Raw genomic sequence first — 27,030 nt, 5'->3', positions numbered from 1 at the left:
GAAACCAGAGGCGTAAAAAGTCCTCAAAATGTCTCCCTTTGTGTCTCACAGTAAATAATAACAGTAAACGGGTTTGAAACGGCATGAGGATAAAAAAACACCTAAAAACTAAAAGTGCAAATGACAGAATTTGAATTTTTTGGGGGGTGAAATACAACTTTAAATTCATATATTTCTCTAATATATTTTAAATTCCCAAAAAATCTAACAGACACTATCAAAGACTTCCCAGCGCTCATCTGTGTTTCCCAGATCCCTCATTTGTTGGACGGGTTCAAAGGAAGCTTCATTAAACATTTACAGCAGCTCTGCGTGTCTCTCTCTGACCCGAGGTTAATTTATCTAATTACTGCACAAAGCATTCGCATTCACAGCCCGTTTCAGACACACCGATTCATCACTCCTTCATTTGCCCTTCGTTCCCTCCCCGGCTTCAATCGAATGGCTTACATGAATTCAGCACAGATCTATAGCATCAATTTCACATTATAGAATTGGTGTTAAGTGATGAGCAAGACGGGGAAATGCAATAGTCTGCAACCTTTAGATCAGAGTGATTTCTGAAGGATCATGTGACACTGAAGACTGGAGTAATGATGCTGAAAACTCAGCTTTGATAAATTACGGTTTAAAATATATTCACATGGAAAATAGTCGTTTTAAACTTTAATATTACTTACTGTTTTCTGATCAAGTAAATGCAGTCTTGGTAAGCATAAGAGAGTTCTTTTAAAGAGGTGGTTGATTATGATTTGACTTTTCTAACTTTAGTTAGTGTGTAATGTTGCTGTTTGAGCATAAACAACATCTGCAAAGTTACAACTCTCAAAGTTCAAAGCAAAGGGAGATATTTGCTTTTAAAGAAATCGCTTTTTAAGGACTACAACAAACGGCTGGTAGAGACTACACCACATTCCTCCCGGGTTAGTGACATCACCAACCCTAGAATTTACATAAACCCCGCCCCCTGAACACAATTTATAGATTATCATGACAGAATATGCTAATCAATGATAACTACACATCAGCTACATAAATTCATCAACTAACCCTTCAGAAATGTCCTGTTGCTTCTACATGTTGTCACTTCTTCTTGAGTCTCCGTTTTGAACATAAAAAGGCTAAAAGTGTTTAAATTTTCAGTGCATGTGTGTGTGAGGTAAAAGAACACAAGCTCTTGAAGCTCCGCCCCCTGTGCCGGGAGCAGCAGCTCATTTGCATTTAAAGGGACACACACAAAAACGGTGCGTTTTTGCTCACCCTCAAAAAGTGACAATTTTAACATGCTGTAAAATTAAAATATCTGTGGGGTATTTTGAGCTAAAACTTCACACACACACACTCTGGGGACATCAGAGACTTATTTTACATCTTGTGAAAAGGCCATTATACCACCCCTTTAAAAATATTTAAAGGGATAGTTCACCCTAAAATGAAACGAAAATCATCATTTACTCACCCTGGTGTTGTTCTAAAGCCGTACGCCTTTCTTTCTTCTTTTAATAATATCACATTACATAATGTATCATTACATTTTGGTTTGTTTTTCATCAAACCCCATCATACCTGCAGAACATATCTTTTTTTAAAAGCTTGATGCTGGTCTCTATTCACTGTCATTATATGGACGAATGTGAGCGGGATGTTTTTTTTTTATTCTCCTTTTGTGGTCCGAAAAAGAAAGGCGTACAGCTTTAGAACAACACCAGGGTGAGTAAATTATGACAGTTTTCATTTTACCGTGACCTATCCCTTTAAATAATAATACAAATCACTAACTGTATCTGTGTAAAGTTATATCCAATTTTACAACACCTAAAAAAACTATAAGAATGAGAACATATCTTCAGCTCTAAAGCCTCAAATAATAAACGAGTGCTTACAAGATACAAGTGCTTGTCGTCATAACCTCAGTTTTTGCTTTTTTAAGTTGAAATAATTTTTTGTGGTATTACAATATGCCACAAATGTCGACTGAACCCATAATATTATTTAAAAATTAATATTTCATCCAAAAATAAATGTTTTGGCTGCAGTCTTCTTATAAACCAAAGCAGACATCAACTAAAGAAAGGACCTTTCTCTATAAAAGGATGAAATGATCTGAAAGAGATCCTCGCAGCTGTGTGAAATGTAAGTACGGCTATCTCTGCTTCCTGAAAGAGATCCGTTGGACTGGACAGATAATTACACAGAAGGCATTCGACTGAACTTCAGCCAGCCGGTGATGAAACATCTCATTTACCTTCATTACATTCAGACCATACCATCTTCAAATCAAATCTCAGACTGCAAATGATTATTGAATATACTGAAATAAATATTGAAATAAATGGTTGCACTTGTAAACACCAGCTAACATAGACTAAACTTACGTCATCGTTTTTAAATACCTCAGTTTTGACAGTCAAGACAAAAACAGAGAGAAAAAGATGCGTTTTCAAACGAGAACATATCAGTGTGGACAAGGCCCAAGTAACGCTGGATAATTAATGCTTCACTGAGGACACTCATAGACTTCTCAACAGAAGAACGGCTTCAGCTCGATCGATCACCAGAAACAGGAGAACAGCAGGTTTGCCGGCTCTGTCGGCTCGTGTGACGGTCAGAAGGGTGATGGAGGGATCGGTAAGGTCATCGCTGGACTAAAGCTCACTCTGCTCTCTCTGCCAGGCCCTGGGTGAACCGTCCACATGCATAATTCAGCACAAAACAGCGAAGAGACAAGCGAAGACATGCAAATATTGATGGCACTGTCCTGTAGTGCACACAACACACTCACTCCACAGCAGCAGGAGGGGTTAATATAGTCAGCTGAAGCTTAAACTAATACCATAAAAATAAAGAAATAAAGAAAATACACTTTAACGTAAATAAAATATTTATATTAATAAAAATAAAAAAATGTAGTTTACTTTATGTAGTAAAAGAACTACTAAAACGAAACAAATTAACCCGTCCCAAACTATATAGACACACAAAAAATTAAAAAAAAAATATCAAAATGAGAAAAACACACAACAAAATGACTAAAACTTAAATGAAAAAGGAAAAATGTAGAAATAAAAACTAATTCAAAATATTAATACAACTATAATAGTATCTGAATGACACTAAAATATCACTCAGAAATGCCACCAAAAATTACAGAAATACACCATATTAATACAATGTGAAGGTTATTAGGTTATAATATCTTGTAATATGTAAAGATACTTTATACTTTGTTGTTTTGATTTAGAATATTAACAGGCAATTTCAAAACAGGTCAAAATGACAAACAAAGTTATGTAATATATCGTTCATTTATATATATATATACACCACACACACACACACACACACACACACACACATTTACTCAGCAAAGTTCCATTAAATTGATAAATGACAGTAAGCCCTTTTGCATTGTTATGAAAAAATGTATTTCTAATAAATTCTGTTTATTTGATGTTCATACTCAATAATGTATAACGGTTTCCACAGAAATATGAAGCAGCACAGCTGTTTTCAACACTGATAATAATCATAAATGTTTCTTGAGCATCAAATCATCACATTAGAGTGATTTCTGAAGGATCATGTGACACTGAAGACTGGAGTAATGATGCTGAAAATTCAGCTTTGATCACAGGAATAAATTACACTTTACTATATATTCACATAGAAAACAAATGATTTACAATATAATAATATTTCACAATTTTTACTGTATTTTTGATCAAATAAATGCAGCCTTGGTGAGCAGAGGAGACTTTTGAATGGTACTACTTTTGAATCATTATTTCACGTTCATCTATTCGTTTACTTCGTAACCAGACATTTAATAAGGAAGCTTTTATGAGTACAATTTTTACTGTAAGATCAACACATGGATGCATTTCTACACCTGTAACATCCATCAAACCAGTTACCAAGCACGACGTTGACCTTACAGACCATTACAGCTTCAGATTACACGAGTTTCTGACCTACAGGGTGAAAAAGCAGCACATTCGAAGCGGGGACCGAGATCTGAAGGAATGCATTCGCACCGGTACGCCATAATCCGCCCGGGTCAGGGAGAGGTCGTTGGGTTTAATGAGGAATGATGGGAACACGGGGGTCCTGCCGGGTGGAATATAATGACGAGCCCCAGATCCAGCGGAGAACCGGCTGCTTCAACACCCCGAGAGACGACACTCAAAACTCCAGCAGAACGGAGACCAACGCCAGACTAGATTTCTAATTGCATTTTGATTTGACTTGGACTCCTAATGAGCTGCGCTCGACGAAGCCCATGTTCTCTAATTCCTGCACGAGCACAAAAACAGGGCCGGAGTTGAAAGCGGCTGACGAATCATGCCAAGTAAAGCCTGGTTAACACTCTCCCCGGCCAAAACTGCGGGCAGGTAATTAGTTTAACAGCGGGGGGGATTAAAAAGCGAGCTTCCAGCCGAGGTCTTTGGTTGTAGACTCTCACTGGGGAGTCCGGCAGAAGGAACACGCCGGTTTTATGAAGCATGGCCAATTTTTGAGTACGGGATCAGAGCCTTGCTGAGGGACCCGGTGCAAACAGACAAAGATCATATTTAGCTTTTTGATTATTAAATTCTATAATGCATTCAATTCTCATTGTCAGATCAACATATGAAGGCACTAGGGGTGTAACAATACATTGCAATACAAAAAATGCAATAATATGTATCGTGGGTAGTGACAATATGTATTGTGTATAGTTCACCCAAAATAAAAATTACTGTGTGAGAAAAAATGTCAGTACTACATTAAATATAATGTTGAATATAATGTATAATAATGCAATGGGGGAATATTTGTGGGTCCTGATAATGCCACGTGTCTGATGTGTAAAAAGTGGCCTACATTATTTTAAATATGTCAGTGAAAGAGTGCAAGCATATTCGTCTACAATAATTCTGTATTTCAGCTTCAGAATCATGAATATTGTTATTCTGGTGTCTCTATTGTCCTGTGCTTTGGGTTTCAGCACCAAGCCTGTTCATTTACACTCCTAATGTAATAAAAAATGTAACATGTTATCAACAGTTCATTTTTTGTTAACCTTTTATCATATGTCTTGGAGTATCGCAATAATATCGTATCGTGAGTTCAGTTTCGTGATATGTATCGAATCGTGACATGAGGGCATCGTTACACCCCTAGAAATTAAAAAATGTTCCATCTGCAAAAGAACGAGAGATTGATATCGTGAGGAAGAGGGTTTTCTGGTGATGTTCAGACAGGTTTAGGAGACATACCAAGTGGCCAAAAGTGCCAGACAAACTCTGGAAATGTGCAACCTGATCTCCAGCAATCACCAGCTTTGCCATCAAGTGGACAAAGACCAAGACAAGTCCAGGCAAACGCCAGCGAAACTGCAGCTGTGCGAGGAGAGACAGGTTATCAGAGACAGGCTAGACACACAAGAAGACCACGCATGCAGTTCAACCTCCGAATAAGATTCTTAAAGGAATAGTTCATCCAAAAAAAGAAATAAAAAAATGCTATTTTGATCATTGTTTTTATTGTTAACTAAAACTATAACTATATATAAAAATCAAATCAAATGTAAAAAATATAAGATGAAAACTAGGAAACTTGACAGCTAATTGAGGTTTAATTTGAAGTACTAAAATGACTAAAGCTAAAAATAAAAATCCAGACAGCGGCAGGTTTATTAGGCTGCTGTCACTTTAAGACCGAATGCACGGATCCAATATGCTGATACACACCCGGTTTTCTCTCATAAAACGGCACGCAACTTCAGAATTGAGTTCTCTTTCGCATCTTCTTGCGCTCAAATGATTTAAAATCGCCTGAATGTTTAAACTTACAGGACCAAAAACACATGCAAATGATAAACTTTCGCTCTATGCTCATTAAACTTCGCAATTAATCCGAGAATCGTGTGTTTCGAACCATGCCTGGTCCATATGGCTCAATGACGACATCACACATCATGATATCGATGCTAGAATATCGTGTAGCCCTAATTCTGACTCAAAAGATTCAAATATCAAAGGTGAACGATTCCTCGACACAACCTCTGTTCTGCTGTAATGCATTGAGCCAAATTTATCACGCCCACAGGCTCATTGTAACCGATTAGTAATTAAAGCATATAATTGCCTTTGGAACGTAAAGTCATTTTTTTAACTTGACAATAACCAATAGGCGACTATTCAGTGGCACTAATAATGTAGTATTTGATTAAAATTCAAAATGATCTAATATCATAATGGTATTAATTTCTAAATCTTAATACTTCTCCCAGCAGGAGACAAGGAAGAGCTCGAGGCAGGATCATTATCAAATATTTTTGGAAGCATATTTCTAATGCATCACGGATCTACTGACTCAAAATGGACTCGGGATGACTCAGTAATCCTCGTGGAGAATCGGCAGCTGTTTTGCAGATTAATGGCTGGGATTTGCTCTGGTCGCTCTGCGTAATTCTCAAAACGCACTTCATCGGAGAAGTAGAAAAAAAATTGCAAATACCTTTCCATACCAAGGAAGCAAGTCATCACTGGCTGTTCGGTCACGCGCAGGACAAGCCCGACGCGCACTGGAAATATCTGATCTCAGCATTCCTTGTCACATTTATCACTTGCACAGCGTTTGCCAAGGAATACATCATGCTGTCAGAACACCTGGAACACTCGGAAAACACACGGCAGCGGCCTAAAGCCCGAGGACCAGGACTATACACACTGGGTTTGAGGAATGGGTGTAGGAAACACACACAGCCTGAAACCTAATCTTTAACCAGGGTGTTTCTCAAAACCATACAAGCCAACAGTGGCATAAATGAATTTACAGGGCAATATTTCCTCCTTTTCAGAAACATTTATATTTTTATGTAGGGCTGCATGGTTTGGGGAAAAACATCTAATTGGAATGTTTCTGATAAAAATTGCACTTTCGATTTAAAATGGGATTTTTATTAAAAATCCAGGTTTTGATGAACAAAAAAAAAGTGTTTATATATAAATATGGCTAATAATAATAATAATAATCACAATATTATTAATTATTATTATTAAATAAAATACTAAAAACTAAAATTACACCGCAAAAATGTAGAAAATTAATATAATTAAATATATATATATTTTAAATATTATATTTATTTATATATATATATATATATATATATACTTTTTTAATAATAATAGTAATAATATATATATATATATATATTAAATATTATATTTATATATATATATACTTTTTTAATAATAATAGTAATAATATATATATATATATATATACACACACACACCTTTATTATTTATTTGATCTATTCTTTATTATTACATTCATTTATTTTATGATTATTATTTATTATTGTTGTTGTTATTAATAAATAAAATACTAAGTCAGAAAATAACAAAATCAGAAATATTACTATTGTATTAAAAACTTTTAGAAAATAAACATAATATTTAAAAATTACACTCACACACATATATTAAATTTCATATTAAAAATATATTACACATATACATTTCAGGACAGGTAGTTCCTCATGCACAGCTGATGAACATGTTCCCTCTTCTTCATTAATGTGCATCAGCTGAACACACAATAGTCCCATTAGTCAGAGTCTGAGTCGGTAATCCGTGTTTTTTGAGGGTCTGCTTGTTCACCAATCATCCATTTATCCTCCTACGCTCGCAAAAGGAAAATGTTGATTCAGCTTAATACATTAAACAAGGTGAAGAGCTCTGAATATTCAAATGGATTTACTCATGCACTGAGGGAAGGAAACACATGCATAATGCACAAGCTGAAATGGATTGACATAAATCGAGTCAAACATTTTGAGTTTACACAACCTCGATCATTTCACCTCATCTCTTCACGTACTTCAAAACGCTTGTGAATGCATAGGTGAGGCATGAGTGACCGTGGAAAGTGCATGATTTCTCGTGTGTTTCACGGCACATAATGCTAACGTGGGAGACATGAGCAAATGAGCTTATATAGAGCCAGACAGAGTTTATAGGGATCACATTTAAACATTTTCTGCATTGTTTTTCCTCGCAGTCTACTTCAGTCAAGCTTTCTTGCATATTAAAAAGTCATTTTATAAAACTTGGTTGAGCCGCGTTCGAAGCCGTTGTAAATGACTCGACACACACACACACACCCACCCACCTACCCACCTACCCACCCACCTACCTACCTACCTACCTGTGACCGCGTTACATTAGTGTTACTGCGCAACTGCCGTTTGTGATGCTTTGTTGCTGCACGTGTTGCTTAGCAACCTCTTTGGAACTACATTGCTTGGCGGAGGAATATATGTGTTATAATAACATTTTATTTTTTGTTGCTGGTGTTTATTTTATGAATAAATTAAATATTAAAATGACTATTTTTATGGAGTAACCATTTTATAAAAGCATTAAGCACCTTTAAGCTGTGTTTTACAATGAATTTAACTGAATTTCTACAGTAAATTAAGCTGTAGGCTACGCATTGTGCCTAAATTCACTGTAAATCATGGCTTCGAGGGGCTTATTGCTTTAATTTAGTATTCATTGACTATTTTTCACTGTCAGTCTGATGCATTCTTAATGCAAGCAGCCCAAGTACAAGCAAAAGCTACCAGGCAAGTAGAAAAACTAGGGATGCACGATATATTGGCCTCCATATCGGTATCGGCCGAAATATGTTCATTTTTTATTGTTACGATCAGAAATTCTGTCTATGTATTAAAGCTGATGAATAATGTATTATTTCCTTCAGATGTGCACTGTTCAATATGATGCTGAATTGCCTCATTTGCCTGAAATATGATTGGAATCACTTCAAAAAAGGAAAATACAGTAAAGTCTGTCATATCGGCTACATAAAATTATGAGAACATCATTATAATTGTGTGCTTGGGACATGGCTTTTAATGGTCACACACTTGATTTTATAATCAGGCTTTCAAAAATTATATACAAATTTGGATTTAGATTTATCAGCCAATATATCGGTTATCGGCTTTCAAATATAAAAAATGATTGGTTATCAGTGTCGGCCAAAATGTTCATATCAGTGCATCCCTATGCAAAACTTCAAGCGTCTCAATGCATAACAATGTGCAAGTTTCAAGGTACGTTATAGCAGACAATCAGCACTGCAAGAATCTCAATTCAAATTAAACCATTGACACATTTATACTAATCGCCCTGAATGAAAACACATCAGCTTTAATGGCACAGTAAATCTGAGGTTTGTCTGGTTACTGACCAAGAATTTACATCTGCATACTTGCATTGAGTATTTTACCAGCTGTTTTCGCTATGATTATGATTGGCTGTCCAAAATGAGTTGCAATGTTCTCACCAAAGTTGCTAAATATTGAATCTGCATGATGTAAACATGGGCGGTAAAATGTTAATCTGCTGAAAACGGAAACATTCGACTCGAGAAAAAAGCGTTTAGTATGTGAAGCACAACATCGGAAAACGTCAGTAAGACCCGTCCTGCTTTCCAAGCCTTTTAACCTTGCCTTGTTCCGTTCTTCAGGAGACACGGGAACATCTGTTCACTCCCACATCTCTCTCCCTCAGCCAGAAACACGGCTATTAATCTGCATCTGGGAAAACACACCTCGGTTTTTAGCAACTTCAGGAGCACTTTTTATTATTCACGATATCACTGTATTTCAGGCATCTAATTGGCCCCAAAACTTTGAATGGTAGAAGTGTAAACATGAGACTAGTGTGATAAAGTAATATCAATTCAATGCAGTAATGCATAAACAAAACCTCATTAACCTAGTAAAGTAGTCCCACATCAAAAGAACTATTTAGACAACTTTGCAGCTCAAATAATAAATGAGTTTTACTGAATAATTCATGCAAAACAAAATACAGTCTACAATGATGACACAGTTTACTTCCATTAAAGTCTTTCTTTAACTGGGAAGAAAACAAAACAAAACTAGGTCACGATTAGATTCTGTACAACTGACATTATTCCACAAACACTAGTAAAGCTTTTCTAAATAAGTCTACTAGACTATTTTTAATTAGCCCAAATTGTCCCATAATACACTGCAATGTTTGCATCAGCAAACTCTATTTGTTCCCATGCTAAAAACAGAGATTTATGAGTTATAAGTCTCGTTCGTCAACGACACACATTGCAGCCAAATGTTGATCACAGAAGCAGAGAGGCCGTGTGGGAAGCTCCAACATTTAATGTGCCATGGAAAAATATGTTTTATTGGGAAACATCTGTATGGTCTGTAATTAAACATGTTGACTAATATTCCCCTTCAAAAGCTCAAACCCCAGAAGAACCCTTCGTAAACCGAGGCTCTGACCACATCACACACAATCCAGAGCAAACTGTCAGGAAACAGGTGAAAGGTCAAAGTTTAAATGTTTCCAGGATCTACAGGAACATGACACTCGGCACACACGCATAATGAGCCCGAATCACTGAACACTGAAATAACATCGAAATTAACTTTATTCAAATCAAAAAATAGTATTTAGCATCACTGAATCAACCGTAATAAATTCATTTATACCAGCAAAACTAACTCTTATGGGTTCAATTAGGTCAAAATGGTAGGTTACCACTTTTTACAGTGAATAAGATTAATTATTAATCTTTAGGTTTCCGAAAACCAAACTACTTCTACAAAGTGAATGTTAATCTGCATAATAAACATAAAAGCTGAATGAATCTGTGCAGCCCAGTGTGATTTTAGTTTTATTAATATTTTGAATTGGCTTTTATTTTTTAATTTTTTTTTAATTTTCAGTCATTTCGTTAAGTGCTTTTGTCCTTTTAATTCATTTTATTTCAGGTTTAGTTTTCATTTATTTCCAGTTTAATCTAATAATGTAAATGTATCTTGATTTTTAAGAATGTTTAGATATTTGTACTGGAAAAATGACCAATGTTATTTTAGTTTCATTTATATATTTTTAGTTTAGTTTTCATGCTAATTATTGTTTAATTGTTTTGTAATTTCATTATGTGCTTTTGTCATTTTATAGGAATTTCAGTTTATTGCCAGGGTAATATTTAAAATTTTTATTTAGTTTAAATTTTTAACTAATACTTATATTTAATTTTATCTCATCTTTATTTAAATTAACATAAATGTTTTAAATAGATTAAGGTTTAGTTAAAATGCCCCATTAAACTTCCTCAAATATTATCTTTCATGTAGTTTGTAATACAGCTGTTTGTGAATGTAAAAGGTCTGCAAAGTTTTAAAGATCAAAGTGCACGACAAATAAAGTTATAGTCTCCTAAAAGAAAGAATTGATACTGAACTGCTGAAACGAGTCAGTCTCACTTCCCATTACAAACCTATATTGCAATGTAACATATTTGCATAATGCCAGTCCATGGTTTTCATTGGCTGCCTGCAAACAGCTGTAGACCAATCACAACAGACTAGGCCATCTGGCCAGTCAGAGCAGAGCAGGCTCTCGGAGAGGAGGGGCTTAGAGAGACTGAATCTTTTACTCTTTGAGAAATTAGATGATGTGCATTGTACAAAATGCTGGGTTGTTTCAACCCATTTTTGGGTCAAATATGGACAAACCCAACATTTGGTTTACATTTTTTAATTAAATTTTAAACCCAATAGTTGGGTTTGTCCATATTTGACCCAAACATAGGAAAATAACCCAGCATGAAATAACCCAGTATTTTTTACATTGTATATATTATGAGGAAATGAAAGTGTTTTTGACCTTTGACACATGTAAACCTGTTGTAGGAGACTCCAAAACAAAACTAGGAACCTTTAAAATAGCATAATAGGGGAACTTTATCAATAACAACCCTGGAGCAAGAGCAACCCAACATGAATGTTCTGGAGAAACATCAACTGAAAACAGGGATGATGCTCATTTATGCTCCCTATGTAGTGTTTTACGCTATAGTACAAACCGTATCAGTGTAAACCTGGCATGAAACCCCTGAACTCAACCAGTCGCGGCCAGAAGGGATCAAATGCTCACCGTAAAACCGAAAGCTCACGTCACGCTTCTAATAAAGAAGCGCTGCCAAACGAGAGACGGGAAAAACACATGCTAGTCGTATGATGAGGACAGCCTGACGTCGAGCAGCGAGATGTATTTATAGACAGGTTTAATCCACGTCTCTGGCTGAGCTGCAAGCAACACGTTCACTCCAACACATACTGGACAGAACAAGACATTTGATTAAACATTTCTGAAATGCATAACTTAGACAGTTTCCTCTGATAACAGATCACTGTAAATTGTAATGTGGACTCGTGCACTTTCTGTAAAGCTGCTCTGAAATGATGTGTATTATAAACGTGAATTTAATTGATTACTGTCGTTTGAGATTCATTATATGTTGCCATGTTCTATTGTAGGGTTAATATGACTGAGCAATACAAGTTTGGCTAAAAAAAGATTAATAATCAATGATTTACTGAATCAAGGACAATGCAATGGACAGATTGAACTAATTCACATAAATGAATCAAACTTTAAGTTTCATATTCATGATTCTTGTATGATTGCAAAATTTGAGAAAATGCATCCTTTGAGTCTTTTTTGCAATCAATTTCAACAGCAAAAGTCATATTTTAACGTCAAACTATCCTTAACTTGCTCAGGTTTTCTTCAATTCTCTTTCTCTTGAAACTGATTAAAGTTTCAGGTTTATTATCAGAGCAAAGGGCGATTCTCGGTGCAGGATAACATCTGTACACGTCATATAAAACACAATAAACATTCATTCTGCGCCAGCATCAGTTGACTTTGGGTTTGACTGACTCTGGCACATCATTATCATTCTGCTCTGCTGGCCGAATGCAGTCAGACAACATTTACTTTATACCAACGCTGATAAAACCGGCCATTTACAGAGTTTGCCTGTTAGTTTAACACATAACTCTGTGGATGGGGAAAGAACGTTCCCAAAAAACAGCTGATCATAAACGAGAGAGAGGCAACAAAGGATCATTAGTGTAGTTTATGAGACAAGAATAACTACTATTGCTCATTCTTGAGTGATTTGAACAAAACATTTGAGCTTCTGTAAGAACTTCTGAGGTTTGCATCAAGCAAGTACGGTTGAACTTCAGTTTATGTTCGCTGATCAATATTTGTAAGTGAATAAAAGCATAAATCTGTTCATCATATAAAGCTCCAAATTAGGCCTGTGAAAGGATTAATCACATCTAAAATAAAAGTGTGTGTTTACATAATATATGCATGTGTGTGTTGTATATATAAATACACACATATGCATGTATATATTTAAGAAATATTTGCATGTAAAATATATAATTTATATTATGTATTTTATATATAAATAAATTTTTCTTAAATATATACATGCATATGTGTGTATTTATATATACAAAGTAATTTTACACAGTACACACACATGCATATATTATGTAAACACAAACTTTTATTTTGGATGCGATTAATCGTTTCACAGCACTACTCAGAATACCTTAGTAACTGTGTAGTAGTGGTGAGTTTTGTATTGAAAAGCACCACATTTTCCTCTGCAAATATAAAAATGTAGCTGTGTTTATCTCAGAGGAAATGCAAAAATTTTACAACATCCCAAATAATTGTTTTTTTTTGCAGGATTCAAATCAAAATGCCCATCAGAATATCAGTTGTCCAAGTTCATGTCTGTTCTGGGAAGGAGATTCGGTGTCCCGGCGTGTTTTCCCACACATCTGAATGGCTCTTCCCCATCTGGTTTCCAGATACATGGTGTGAGACAGTCTAAACTTTCACTACATCCGACTGACACATTAGCGGAGCGCTCGACCCAGGACACATCAGCCTGTGAACACTACGTTCATGTTACCGTGTAACGCCACCACAGTTAACAGAGACCGGAGACCAACACATTAATCTGAGTCCTTAAAAGAAAAACTTCTGCAACTCAAATAGAAACAAATCAAACTGGATTTTCGGACCCATTTAGTTTGTCCATGCAAAACTCATATGATGCTCGGGTGTTGTGGGTGGTTTACAGTTACATTGATTTTTTTGTATATTTTTTGTACATCATCTGTACATCTTTCCTTAGAGGACCCCTGAAATGAAAAATTACGTTTTCTTTTTAGCTTTTAGTATGAATATGTTAGCCTTTGGGTTATGAATAAGCTGGTTTGTTCCAAAACAACGACAACATTCACATTTAGGAGATATAAGCTTTCACAACTTACAGTCTCTCACTTCCGCTAAAATGGATCATGGATGTCTGACATCAACGCAGACTTCAGCTTCTCATCACATCTTCTGTCCAATCAAATGCTCTCTAGAATCTAAAGCTCCGCCCCCTATGCTATAAACACCACCTGACCAAAGCGACCATTGACACACAGAGCAATATGGGTCAGAGATGTGTGTTCGGTTGCTCAAACGCTCAAGTTTTATTCTGTTTCCAACTGTACGATGGTTAAGAATGAAATGGCTAGAATTAATTCACCTCTACTACTGAATCCAACGTATCATCAGCGCTCGGATTTGCTTCCATGGTGCTGTCAGTCTGAGAGATAAACTAAACGCTATTGGCTATTTGAAAAGGGGGAGGAGCCATTCAATATGTCCCGCCTTAGCTTCCCGTTTCAGTGGAAATTACGTCAATGCATCAAACAAAGCTGCGCTTTCCAAGGCACTTCAGTGGGCCTATTATGCTCTTTTACAACGTCTTGATTTTGGACTCTTCTAGAACAGTTGAATGTTCAAAAAACACCATATTTTCCCCATATTCTCCATTGTTGCGGCTCCTCTCTTCCCAGTCTGTCAGTAACGCTCTGTTTAGTTCCTGTCTCTATGAAGCCCCTCCTTCTGAAAAGCACACTGTGCTCTGATTGGTCGGCTGGAGCAGTGTGTTGTGATTGGTCGAGCGCTTCGAGTGTGTTTGGGAAATGTCCCGCCCCTTACCATAACCGCCAGTTTAACACACTACTAACTAACTCAACCAGGCCCCGCCCCTTTATTCTGCATATGAATTAAAGACCTCCCAAGAAGACAAGATCAGCTTTTTGTCTCAGAGAGAATGAGAAACTGAACCAATGACTAACTGATAAAACATTTCTAAACACAAAAACTTCCACTCAAACAGAAATCCAAATCAACTTCAGCCATGACTGCCAGCAAAAACTAAAAGACGAGAGCCTGGGAAACTGCAATGAGCCAAACAATGCTCTGGACTTATCAAGCCTAATTTGAGAAGTTTATAGTCGTGACACACAGATATGAGCCCTTAAAGAGGCTTGGCAACGTCCTTATCAACAGGGCTTTGATTAATAACGGGGAATGTTTTGTCATTATTATCGCAAACTGAATGCTCTCTCCAAAATGTTTTCATATCCCAGTATATTAGGATCTCGAAAGCTCGTGAGAAACTGCTCGTAATTGAGCAGAGGAGTGGAGAAGCCATTGATTTGTGAATAGTCCGCTGTCTGCTGAAGTGTGTGTCTTATTTAAGCTTCTGCAGAGCCCGAGTACATAATTACAGCAGCTCGCACGGGAGAACGCCGTCAAATCTGCATTACACAAGCGAGACAAGAGCCTTCAAATTAGTACTTGCTTTACAGCTGACAAAATAATACGGGCGAAATCTCCCGGGAGAAGGCAACAAGAAGAGCCTGAGGGAAATCAAAGATGATATATTCTGACAGATTACATAAAAGTCAAATGATATGTCAGAAATATCAGACAAAATGTAATGTTTATATATATAGGTGTATTTAAAGGTCATAAACTCCACTGCATCAATGATATGAATCATTAAAAAAAACGCAGGAAAATTGTGCTAGCAGAAAATTGCAATGATTTCATTATTTATTTCCTGGAAATCTCCATGTGGCATTTCTTGTCAAATCAATCAATCAATCAATCAAATTTAATAAAATATGTATTTATTTAGGAATTGTATTTTTAATATGATTTAATAAATTTCATAAAATAAGTACATTTAATTTTAACTTTACACATTTTTACAGTATTTTATTTTTTGCATTAAATGTTTTGAGTCTTCTTGACAATCAAGATTATTAATGTGAATCAATTGATCATGAAAGAAGCATCACATGATAAACATTGTGATCAAAAATCTTCAATAAAAAAATAATAACAACAAAGCTCACAACTCATTTTTGTTCAGTGATACGAAGTCTAAATACAGATAATCAAAGTTATCTCCACGCCGTCGGGAACAGACTCGTGACGTTTTGCACGCCTGGTGTTTTCAGTCGCTGAATCGAGACAATCACGACTTCCTTGTTATTAGTGACGGATAAAGGCGGGATTTTCCACATAATAGGCAGTGGAAAATGGGGAGAGGATTACTTCCACCTTATTTAACCACAGACGGCACTGTCCGGTGGGATTCTGTACGCACTGCGTTTGATTTGCAAGAGCTAAATGCTGAACACGGACAACCATTACAAATCACTGTTTGATTGGTTCTTGCATTTGATAAGCTTTCATATTCCAGCCATGTTCATTAGGGGGCTGGTCTGGATAGGCAAGTTTGTCCAACAAACAAATATCTTACCTATGATTTAACAAAAACAAATGCACACAAAATATTTTTTTAATTAACAAAAAAGCACAAGGACCAAATGAGTCGCACCAGACAGATTTTAAAGGGGTCATAACATAGATTTCTTTATTTTTATATATTCCTTGAGGTTCACTTATAATTACGTTTTTTACACACACACACACACACACACACACACACACACACACACACACACACACACACACACACACACAAAACAAATATATATGTGGAAAAATTATTATTTTCAATCTTCATTCTGAGCCTCTGTCAGAAATTATACATTTTTAAGGCGCGGCTCCTTTAAGGCTGGTCAGTGACTGAACACCAGTGGGCGTGGCCTATGGTGCGATGATGGATCACCATTGGTCGATGTCTTGCTCTGGAGGCGGGCATATGCAAATGTATTTCACGGTGTGATGTCACAGATCCCACAATATCAAAGCGAGCTGTTTTTGGAGCTTTATTAAATAAAAGCTTTGTTTACAATGAGGAGGACGTTTTAAGCTCTGAAACTTACAAGATGTTTTAACGGTACAAAGACCTCTCATATGTCAAAAGATGCAGACAAATTTTGATTTCGCATGTCATGACCCTTTTAATCACAACTAAAATCTGCATGCATCTGAACATCAGCTATCTGGCTCGGTCATTTTCTTTGGTCAATGACAGCACTTAAGCCACTTCCTCAATTAAGAAGCAGCCTGATAAAGGATTGGGATTCGTTTAAGATGATTAGCCGTGTTATCAGGGCAACAGAGTAAATCCAAGGTTATGTAACCTAACCGGCATTGTCATCAACCAGTGTCCAAGTTCCTTTGCAAAGAGCAGACAGCCTGATCGAGACACCGAACAGACACAATACAGACACTTCATCGAGTATTTATTTAGTGTGCTTTGCTCTTTACATCTGTGGAAACACTCAAAGTTAACTCTTTCTAGTCATACTTCCAGGTTTCTGTAGAGCAGCAGTGCTATTGATCTCATAACCTTCAGAAGGTTAACAGACATTGCATTTTAAATGCATTGATTCAGATTTGAGTAAAACATTCCAAGTGCAAAAAGTGATTCTGCAAATGTTTAATCATAATCTTGAGAGCTGCACGCAATCTAACGCTGCCTTATTATGCCATCTTAAAGATTCCTAATGATGTTTTGCAGTTTCCTGCCATAGGTTTACATGCATCCAAGGTCAAAAACACTTTACTTTTCTTAAAATATACACTGCACATCTCCTCATTTCTCGAAGAGTCTGAAACGGTTCGTTTGAAGATTCAGTCTCTCTAAACTCCGCCTCTCTGAGAGCTGCTGTGCTCTGATTGGTCAGACGGCCCAGTCTGCTGTGATTGGTCGACCACTTACAGCACGTGTCAAAACTGAAAAGCACATTACCATATCTGAATCTCTACTCTTCCTCATCCCTTGATACACAGTGATATGAACAATGGCGTCAGTTTTAATGTATTCCAGCGAGAGTTTAATTCCTTATTAAATGCGTGAAAATGCACAGAAAACCAGCGTCTTTTCAACATGTCGACAACACGAACCACTACAACTACAGTGTTTGAGGGCGGGGCAAAGTAGAAGTTGTTCACAGGCAGCCAATGAAGATCTTCGGCTAGTATTATGCAAATTTGTTACATTTTTTACCTAGGTTTTTATTGTTTTATTTATTTGTTTATTTATTTAACAGGGACAATGCAGTCAAAACATAGTTACAATACAAATCCTGCAACTGATGCGAGTTTATAGCTAATGCTAATTTTCAACTCCTGTCCCTGGCTGGGCTTTTCTAAGTACATTATAAAACAGATGCATACAAGTTTAAAACATTCACATTTCTTCAAACATGCACTTGCAACTTCTGCACTTCAGAATCGATCCTTTCTTTTAGGAAACAAAAAGTATTTGTCGTGCACTTTGCTCTTTTACATTAACAAACAGCTATATTACACATTGCATGAAAGTTAATATTCAAAAAAGCACAATAGAGGGACTTTAAAAACTCACAAGCACCATTAATTGCATGAAAATACCTTTAAAATCAGTTATTTCCCTGCAGTTGAGTTTGGTCAGTTTCAAGCTAATCATTTTGTTCCTTAATCCTTCATGAGCAAGTCTGAATGCCGGACTGGAATGATGCAGAGATGACTTTGTGCGCTCATAAATAATTCATGAAGATTCAAACATTTTCAAGTGGAGAAAAAATAAAATAAATCATGACATGAATAAAACACATCTGATCAATTATTCAGCGCCACAGCCGTCAGCATTTCACATTCACAAGAACGGTCATGTTGAACATCTCCAGCATCCGTCCTCGCAGAGAGAAGGCCTATGGCTACAGCGGGAAATGAGAACGCAGTGATCATCCGCCTCCAATGGAAATACGCCATGCATTTTTCAAACTTGTCATTCGGCACTTCAAGAGAAATGGTCCATAAAATTTCGTTTTAAATGTTTGAGACAGTGCGCCTCGGGATGTCAAAAGAAGCACTACATTTCAACTCAAAGTGAATTTGGTCCATATGAATATTAGCTTCTTAATAACACAATTTATTATAAGGTGCGTCCCAATTCATGTACTTATGCACTGTTCTGGCATTAATTAAATGAGAAGTGTTTTCACACTGAAAATTCCAAAAGGAATAATAAGAACACTTTAAATAACCTGATGATGCAATTAATTAACTGAATTAATTAATTAATTAATTATTCATTCACTACACTGTAATGATAGTGATCAATATATATGATCAATACGTTATGACAGCATATGTTTCAACTTTTTTTTATAACTTAGCAAGATTCAACTCATTTTTTAAGTCAGTTTGATGTAATTTAAGTTGAAATGACTTAAACATCCAGGTTGCTAGTACTTAAAAAATGTAAGTCAGCAACTGTTTTTTACATTGTACAAGGTTGAGTACATAGTGTGTATAGAGCGTCATTTGGGACGCAACTATAGTTTTAAACTAGTACAGCTGGATTTCAAACATGGCTCAAATTCTGAAAGCAAAGCTATAGGAGTAACTCGAGTAAAGCTGACATGATCAGCATTTGCAAATGGTTCCCTCTGCATAAAAAAACTCTGAATTACAGTTCGAGGTTAAACACTTAAATATGGAAAAACTAGAAAACACATGTGGGTAATCCTGAAACGGACTCTTGAAGTCATTGCAAACTGCTGAAAAAAGCAAACCTTTCACACAGATTTTATGTTGATTGATGTGCCAAGCTGCTACTGTAATACAGTATGGACTGTAAAGGCAACTACTACTTACTAAGACTTTATAAGCAATAAAACACATGAGCTGTTTCCATCCAAACTTACTTGTGCACCACATTTGTATATGGCATAAAACATTTGCGAATAAAACAGTTTCGTTCCCTTGACTTCAAGAGTCAAAAGCGTCACTTCCTGGGAAATTGGTGCAAAATATCAGTAATAATCTTAAGTTTCTGCATTCAGGCTTTTTTCCCTCCATCATAAAGTGGTGTGTCTCGAGCGTCAGACGAAACACAGTAAACGCTGTCATGCTCTCTTGCATTCGGTCGGATGCTGGTGTTTGACTCTTTGCGCAACAAACCAGTGCGTTCAATTACGAAATACATTCATTTAATGTGGTAAGAAATACCAGTTTGCAATATCAAACAGCATAACGAGTTGTTCTTGAACAGCTCAAAATAACTGGAAGCGAATGACACCGGAAGCCTCGACATATTCGAGGTGGACTTTAAAGAAGAACTTCAAAAAGTTACAACAGAAATTTGACAATCATAAAATATTTGGTTTTCAAACATTCATAGATTGATTAATCAGCCAATTTGAGATGCCGATAATCATGGCATTGGTTGATTAATTAACAAAAGTTTAGGCACATCAATTCCAAAAATCAAACAATTTTGATTCAGTATTGCATAAAATAAATGTTCATTTGACATCAAAAAATATACAGTCAAACCAAAAATTATTCAGACACCAGATATAGTTTTTGATATTTTTTTTACTAGTGTGTGCAGGACATTATAGATCATTTATGCAAGTGAGGAGAGCAAAATAAAGTAAACTATGACATATTATACCCAAAAAATCTTCATAAATCTTCAAAATTTGGGACCAAAAATGATTCGGACACTTTGAGCTGATCATGTTTTGCTGAAGTGTGTTTTCTTTAATTGCTAATGCTCTTTTTACACACAGACTGAACAGAATGAAGCATTGCTTGGTGATTGGTTGAGCTAAACTGGTATTATCTAATTGTGTAGTTAAATTTAACAGCTGACAGATATTCAACATAATTCATGTGTGAGACAGTCTAACAGAAGGACGGACAAAACCAGTCAAATATCCACTGAGTTCTGCTCATATTTTATTAGCATTCTCTAAACTATAGCGAATAAACTGTGATAATGTTGAAGGTGTCTGAATAAATATTGGTTTGATTGTATATGCATTATGCATTATTATGTGTATGCCAATAGTATATAATTATAAATGCACATCTCAGTAAGAACACAGCTGTGTTTCTGTCGGGTTATGAACTGTGTGAGTGGCATGAGCATCTCCTCAAGTCACCCAGAACAGCCCGGCGATGGGCGGGATGACAGTGAGGTCGCGAGGGGTCACGAGGGGTCGCGAGGGGTCGTTCGGGACACAGGCACTGGTGGGGTCTGGGAACGGCTGTTTAAACAGAGAGAGAGCTGCTTTCCCCCACTGGCACCAGTGAACATTGTTCCCACTAATCCTTCAGAGCCGCCCGTCCCCGTCTCACCGGGACAAAACACACAGCAGGGAACCGGGACACACACAACACACACACACACACGGAGATCACGGTGTGATCAACAGCGCTAAAGCGGACGCAAGAGTTTGACTTCTTAACACCTGCCATAACAACAACTGAGGAAGGAGACTGCAGAACAATGTTCATTCTGAACGAAAATACACCACTGTTAAAAAGTAGTGAAGATTGTTTTTCCAAGGCTGCATTTATTTGATCAAAAATACAGTAAATCAGTGAAATATTTAAAATAGCAGCAAATCAGCATTTCAGAATGATTTCTGAAGGAGTGTGTGACACTGAAGACTGCGGAAGCTTAATAGCACAGATTAAACATTTTAAAAGATAATTGCGACTTTTTATCTCACAACTGCGAGTTTACATCTTGCATTTCTGACTTTATTTCTCAGAATTGAGAGATATAAACACGCAATTGCAAGTTATAAAGTCCAATTCTAAGAAATAAATGACTGACTTTTTTACTCAGAATTGCAACTTTATATCATGCAATTCTGACTTATATCTCCCAATTGTGTGTTATAAAGTCAGAATTGCGAGATATAAACATGCAATTCTGAGAAAAAAAGACAAGATTGTGAGATAAAAAGTCACAGTTACCTTTTTTATTTTTGATTCTGCGGCGGAAACAAGTTTTCATAGAAGACTGGAGTAATGATGCTGAAAATTCATCTTTGATCACAGGAATAAATTACACTTTACTATATATTCACATAGAGAACAGCTGATTTAAATTGTAATAATATTTCATAATTTTACTGTATTTTTATCAAAAAACCCATCCATGTTGAGCCATGAAACCTTGCGGACACCAAACTTCTGAAGGCTAGAGTCTGCACTGACGAATATATCCTGATAGCATGTGTGAGATATTCAGAGTTATTATTATGTCATGCACATTGAAAGCTTTTGCTTCCTACGAGCTGCACATCTTAATGCATTAAAGCCATTTCATGTGCACTTCAATCTGAAATGATATGTTATAATGATAAACATCAGCTTAGGGTTTAAAAAAAATCACTGCATTAGAAAAATAGTTTTTGATCATCATTAGAAACAACATGAATGATGCAAAACTGTAGTAGCATTTCAAGATATAACAACGTTCAGTGTCTTTCCCAGCAGAATGACAGCAAATATGTTTTTGGTAACACTTTATAATAACTAATGTTCATTAAAATAACACATTTAGTTCAGATTATTAGTTAAAATATACTTTTCGACAACAGTTGCTTTAAAGTCAATGCAAACACATCAGAAAAGTGAAGTTAGTTCTTAATATTTTGCTATTATAACACATTTTTATGTGTTCAAAATCTTTTTGTCTTCACTTTGAACAATTATATATCAGTAAGTATTATATATCTAATAATGAAAAACACTTCGAAAGCATTTGTAAATTTCAACATTTACTGATACATTATAAAATTAAAAGTTAGTATCTGTTAATAATATTAGTTAATAGACCCGAGTTAACATGAACTGACAATGAACAGTTGTATTTTATTAACTAATATTAACAAAGAATACTGTAACTAATGTATTGCTCATTGTTAATGTTAGTTACTGCATTAACTAATGGGAGCTTATAAAAAAACTTGCTTTAAAAATGCAAAAATCTTTAATTTAACATAAATGACACTTGCTTTGATATTGTTATCTATTGCAATGACATTAACATATTTTGCATGTGCACATACTTTTTGGGGCCACTGTACATGATCTACTGTTTAGCATAATATAATAAGGATGCATTAGTTAGAATTAATATAAAGTGTCACTTCATTAACTAACGTTAACTAATGGGAGCTTATTGTAAAGTGTTACCAGTGCATCTATTGTTTTATCCAAATCAACAACAAAAAAATTGCTTTAAAAATGCAAAAATCTTTAATTTACCATAAAAGACACTTGCCTTCATATTTGATATCTATTGCAATGGCATTAACACATTCATCTTGCATTAGCACATGCTTTTTGGGGCCACTGTACATGATCTACTGTTTAGCATAATATAATAAGGATGCATTAGTTAGAGTTGTTATAAAGTGTCACTTCATTAACTAACGTTAACTAATGGGAGCTTATTGTAAAGTGTTACCAGTGCATCTATTGTTTTATCCAAATCAACAACAAAAAAATTGCTAATTTACCATAAAACACACTTGCTTTAATATTTGATATCTATTGCAGTGGCATTAACACATTCATTTTGCATTAGCACATGCTTTTTGGGGCCACTGTACATGATCTACTAGCATTATATAATAAGGATGCATTAGTATAAAGCGTCACGATTAGAAATCTTACCTGTCATATTCAGCATTGTCCTTGTCGCAGCGAGCGTCTTTGTGTTTCTGCCAGTCTTTGCCATGTTTGCATGTGGTGAGGAGAACCACATCTTCAGCATTATGGACGTGATAAAGCGCATTCCTGGTGTCAGATCCAATCCCAGTCAGATAGCGCTTGCCTTTAAAAACCAGCATGTATTTCCTAAAAGGAGGGATGGTGTTGTACTTTAAATACCCTCGTTCTCCTCCAGTCCGAGGATGATCTTTGGAGAATAACGGGATTGAGATGTCAAATCTGGGTCTGAAGTTCTCGGTGCTGATGCTGGCTTTGGCCAACATGGCGTGTCCGATGTCAAACCCCAAATCCTCCGTGTAATCCGGCCATGTGCCCGAGTACAGGTTAAAGATCAGGTGGTTACGCCCGTTATTCCACAGGTTCAGGTTCTGGATCTTGGTTTTGAGGTTGTGAACGTACTGAGGAGAAAGCTGGTCTCGGTCCAGGGTGTCAAGGTTCAGAACGAAGAGACAAGCCTGTCCCGGGTCCGAAGTGAAGAACCTGGACCCTTCGATGGAGGACAAGATGTTCTGGTAGCTTTCCGACATCTTCTCACCTTTCTGTTGAGGGTAGACGTAGACTTTGAAGCCGTTCTTCTTGCACAAGGAGAAGTCGAAGCACGAGTCCATTCTGCACTTGTAAGATCCAGAGTTGTCATCTCTTCTGTGTCTCGGAGAAGTTCGGACATTGTAGTCTTCGGTTTGGGTCTGATCCCAGGGAATAAAAGCTCGGAGCGGATCTGAGAAGGGGGGCCAGTGTGGATGAGGATCATTCCCTTGATTTGGACTCCTTCTGGAAGACGGTCCCTGCAGGTAAAAGAGGAGAATGAGACACACACCTGCAGAGGACAGAATTAAATAGCGTTTTTTGGCCTGCATGTGTCCTTAGATCCAGATGGAGCGGTTTGCTGATGAATCTGGAGGTTTTAACTCTTGCTGGACAGCATCTTCTTCCACAGACCTGCAGGGATTTGATGCTCTCGACTTCCACCTTATGATTCCGATCCCAAATCCAGAGCATGTGGGCGACTTAACCTGAACCCCTTTTTTATGGATCTACCTCTCTCCTTTCCAGTGCCCGGTTCGCATTAGACAGCATCTAAACTACTGTCCGATGACACCTGACCTGCTCTGGATCAACGAGAATCATCAGAAAGTACTTTCAGAGACGTGTTCTTGAAATCCAGGCTCGGGGAATCAGAGAAGTTCCCCAGTGATGGATCTCACGTGATGTGTGTGTGTGGGTCAGAAAGATCCTGTCACAAACTTCCCGGCCGGATAAATCCCCAAAAATCCGTGTGTTCTCACATATTTCACGGCTAAAATAAATCCTCCTCTGGAAACGAGCAGTTGTTGTTTTGGAAACATCACAAACGTTGTTCTATTCCGTGTTACACTCATTCAAAGCCCTTTCTCCGAAGCCGATGATACAATGTAACATTCCAGCGCTTTAATCCGAAGCGTCCAGTTGCGATTGTTACAATGTAGCATTCCAATCCCCTCAAGACTCCTGATGACGTCGCGCGCCTCCATCACGCACCGCGCGCTGTGATTGGCTCGCGTCATTTCCGGTCGAGCCGACGCTCCTGTAACCCATTCATGACCACAGCCGATGTGTCTTAAAGCAGCAACTACATTTCACTGCAACAATGTGTTTTAAACAAAGATACGTTCAAACCATTTCACTAAAGTACGTTTGTTAGATTTGAGATGATAAAAATATATGTACTGTTCAAAATTAATACAATTTAGGCCTAGACAAATGGAATTTAGATATTTATCTAAAAGAAGAGAAAGGAATTCTGAAATTTCAAAGGTGTCAGTGTGTGAAATTGAATCTTTGTGAATGTTTTCAGTGGCATAACTCACACTGGGGTCAAAAAAGTCACTGAAAGCATGAAAAGTTCTATAGTAGAAGACAGAATTGACACCAGAAACTTAATTCAAACATGATTTAACAAATGTTGCCAAAAACATTTATATAATCTTTTAAAAAGATAATCTTTTTTTTTTTTTCTTTTTTTTTTGCATGGGTGAATTACACAGCATTTTGATTTATTATAGTTCTAAAATATATTTTCAAACCATTTCACAAAAGTAAGCTTGTTAGATTTGAGATGATAAGCATAGATGCACTGTTCAAAATTAATTCAATTTAGACACTTTTGTTTGCTTGTCAAACGTTAGAATATTTAGGCTCAATTTTGATTAATCCGTGACATTTATCTAAAACAAAAGTAAATAATTCTGAAATGTCAAAGATGTATTTATCTTTGTGAACACGTTTTCAGTGGCATAACTCACACTACAATAAATAAATAAAAATCCACTGAAAGCATAAAACGTTCTTTCGTACAAGACACTTATTTTACTAGAAACTTGATTGACATGAAACATTTATATGTGGCACAGTTTGATAGGAAAAGAGCTGTTTTACAATAATTATGGCAACATTAATTTTTGGGTGCACTATTCCTTTAAAGATAATATTATTTTTTTACAAGGGTGAATTAAACAGCATTTTGATTTATTATATTTCTTTTAAAAGCAGTATTGCATATTTGGAGAACAAGGATGACAAAGATTTAATTTCAATGAAGTCATGTTGAATAGTTCTCTATGTTCACAGTGGATTATTTGGAAGAAACAAGGCTTTATAAATGAAGGTTATTAAATATGTCAGCCAAATGTTTCGGTGACTTGTTGGTCCAGCTGCAGGGCTGAAGCAGACGTGGTTCCCCGGGACCGGCTGAGACGGGGAGGTATGTAAAGCACATTCCTCAGAAGTTGTGGAGCCGTGTCAGTATTCGGGTTCTGCCACGGGCCGCTGATCAAAGCCCAGGTCTTCCTCCTCTCCTTTCTGTCCAGCATTCCTTCCATTCGCTCACTCTTTCCTCGGGAGATAATATTGCAAGTCACATTTTTATTCGAACATGGTCCGTTCAGATGCATGTGAGTGTGTTTGACTTCCACAGATTTGATTTCTTTAATTTTCTGTGCTGATTATTTTAGATGTATTTATGTTAAAATGTGTTAAAAAGTCTGCAGATATGACATGTTTAATGTTAATGGGCAACGATTTATTCACATTCAAAATAAAAGTGTGTGTTTACATAGTATATGTGTGTGTACTGTGTATAATTATTTTGTATATATAAAAGATTTAAGAAAAATTTGTTATTTTATATATAAAATATTTGTATTTATATATAATATAATGTATGCAATTATGTATATAAACAGTATACATAAATATATACATGCATATGTGTGTATTTATATATACAAAATTTTAACAAAAATTACACAGTACAAAAACATATATATTTAAA

At 36.2% G+C, this 27,030-nt stretch overlaps 1 protein-coding gene across 1 annotated transcript in view; it reads right to left on the bottom strand.

The window, feature by feature from the left end:
- ext1a (exostosin glycosyltransferase 1a) overlaps window positions 1-26,031 on the bottom strand; it is a 63,692-nt gene extending 37,661 nt beyond the window's left edge. The window contains exon 1 of the mRNA XM_084088614.1: window positions 23,664-26,031. Within this exon, the coding sequence (XP_083944740.1) occupies window positions 23,664-24,577 (914 nt within the window). The 5' untranslated portion in view covers window positions 24,578-26,031. The remainder of the gene's footprint in view (window positions 1-23,663) is intronic.
- Between the last annotated feature and the right edge of the window lie 999 nt (window positions 26,032-27,030).

Source organism: Abramis brama, assembly GCF_963993115.1.
Source record: "Abramis brama genome assembly, chromosome: 17".
In the NCBI taxonomy this organism is placed as follows: domain Eukaryota; kingdom Metazoa; phylum Chordata; class Actinopteri; order Cypriniformes; family Leuciscidae; genus Abramis; species Abramis brama.
Note: the sequence above shows the minus strand (reverse complement) of the source record. Positions and strands in the feature narration are given on the sequence as shown.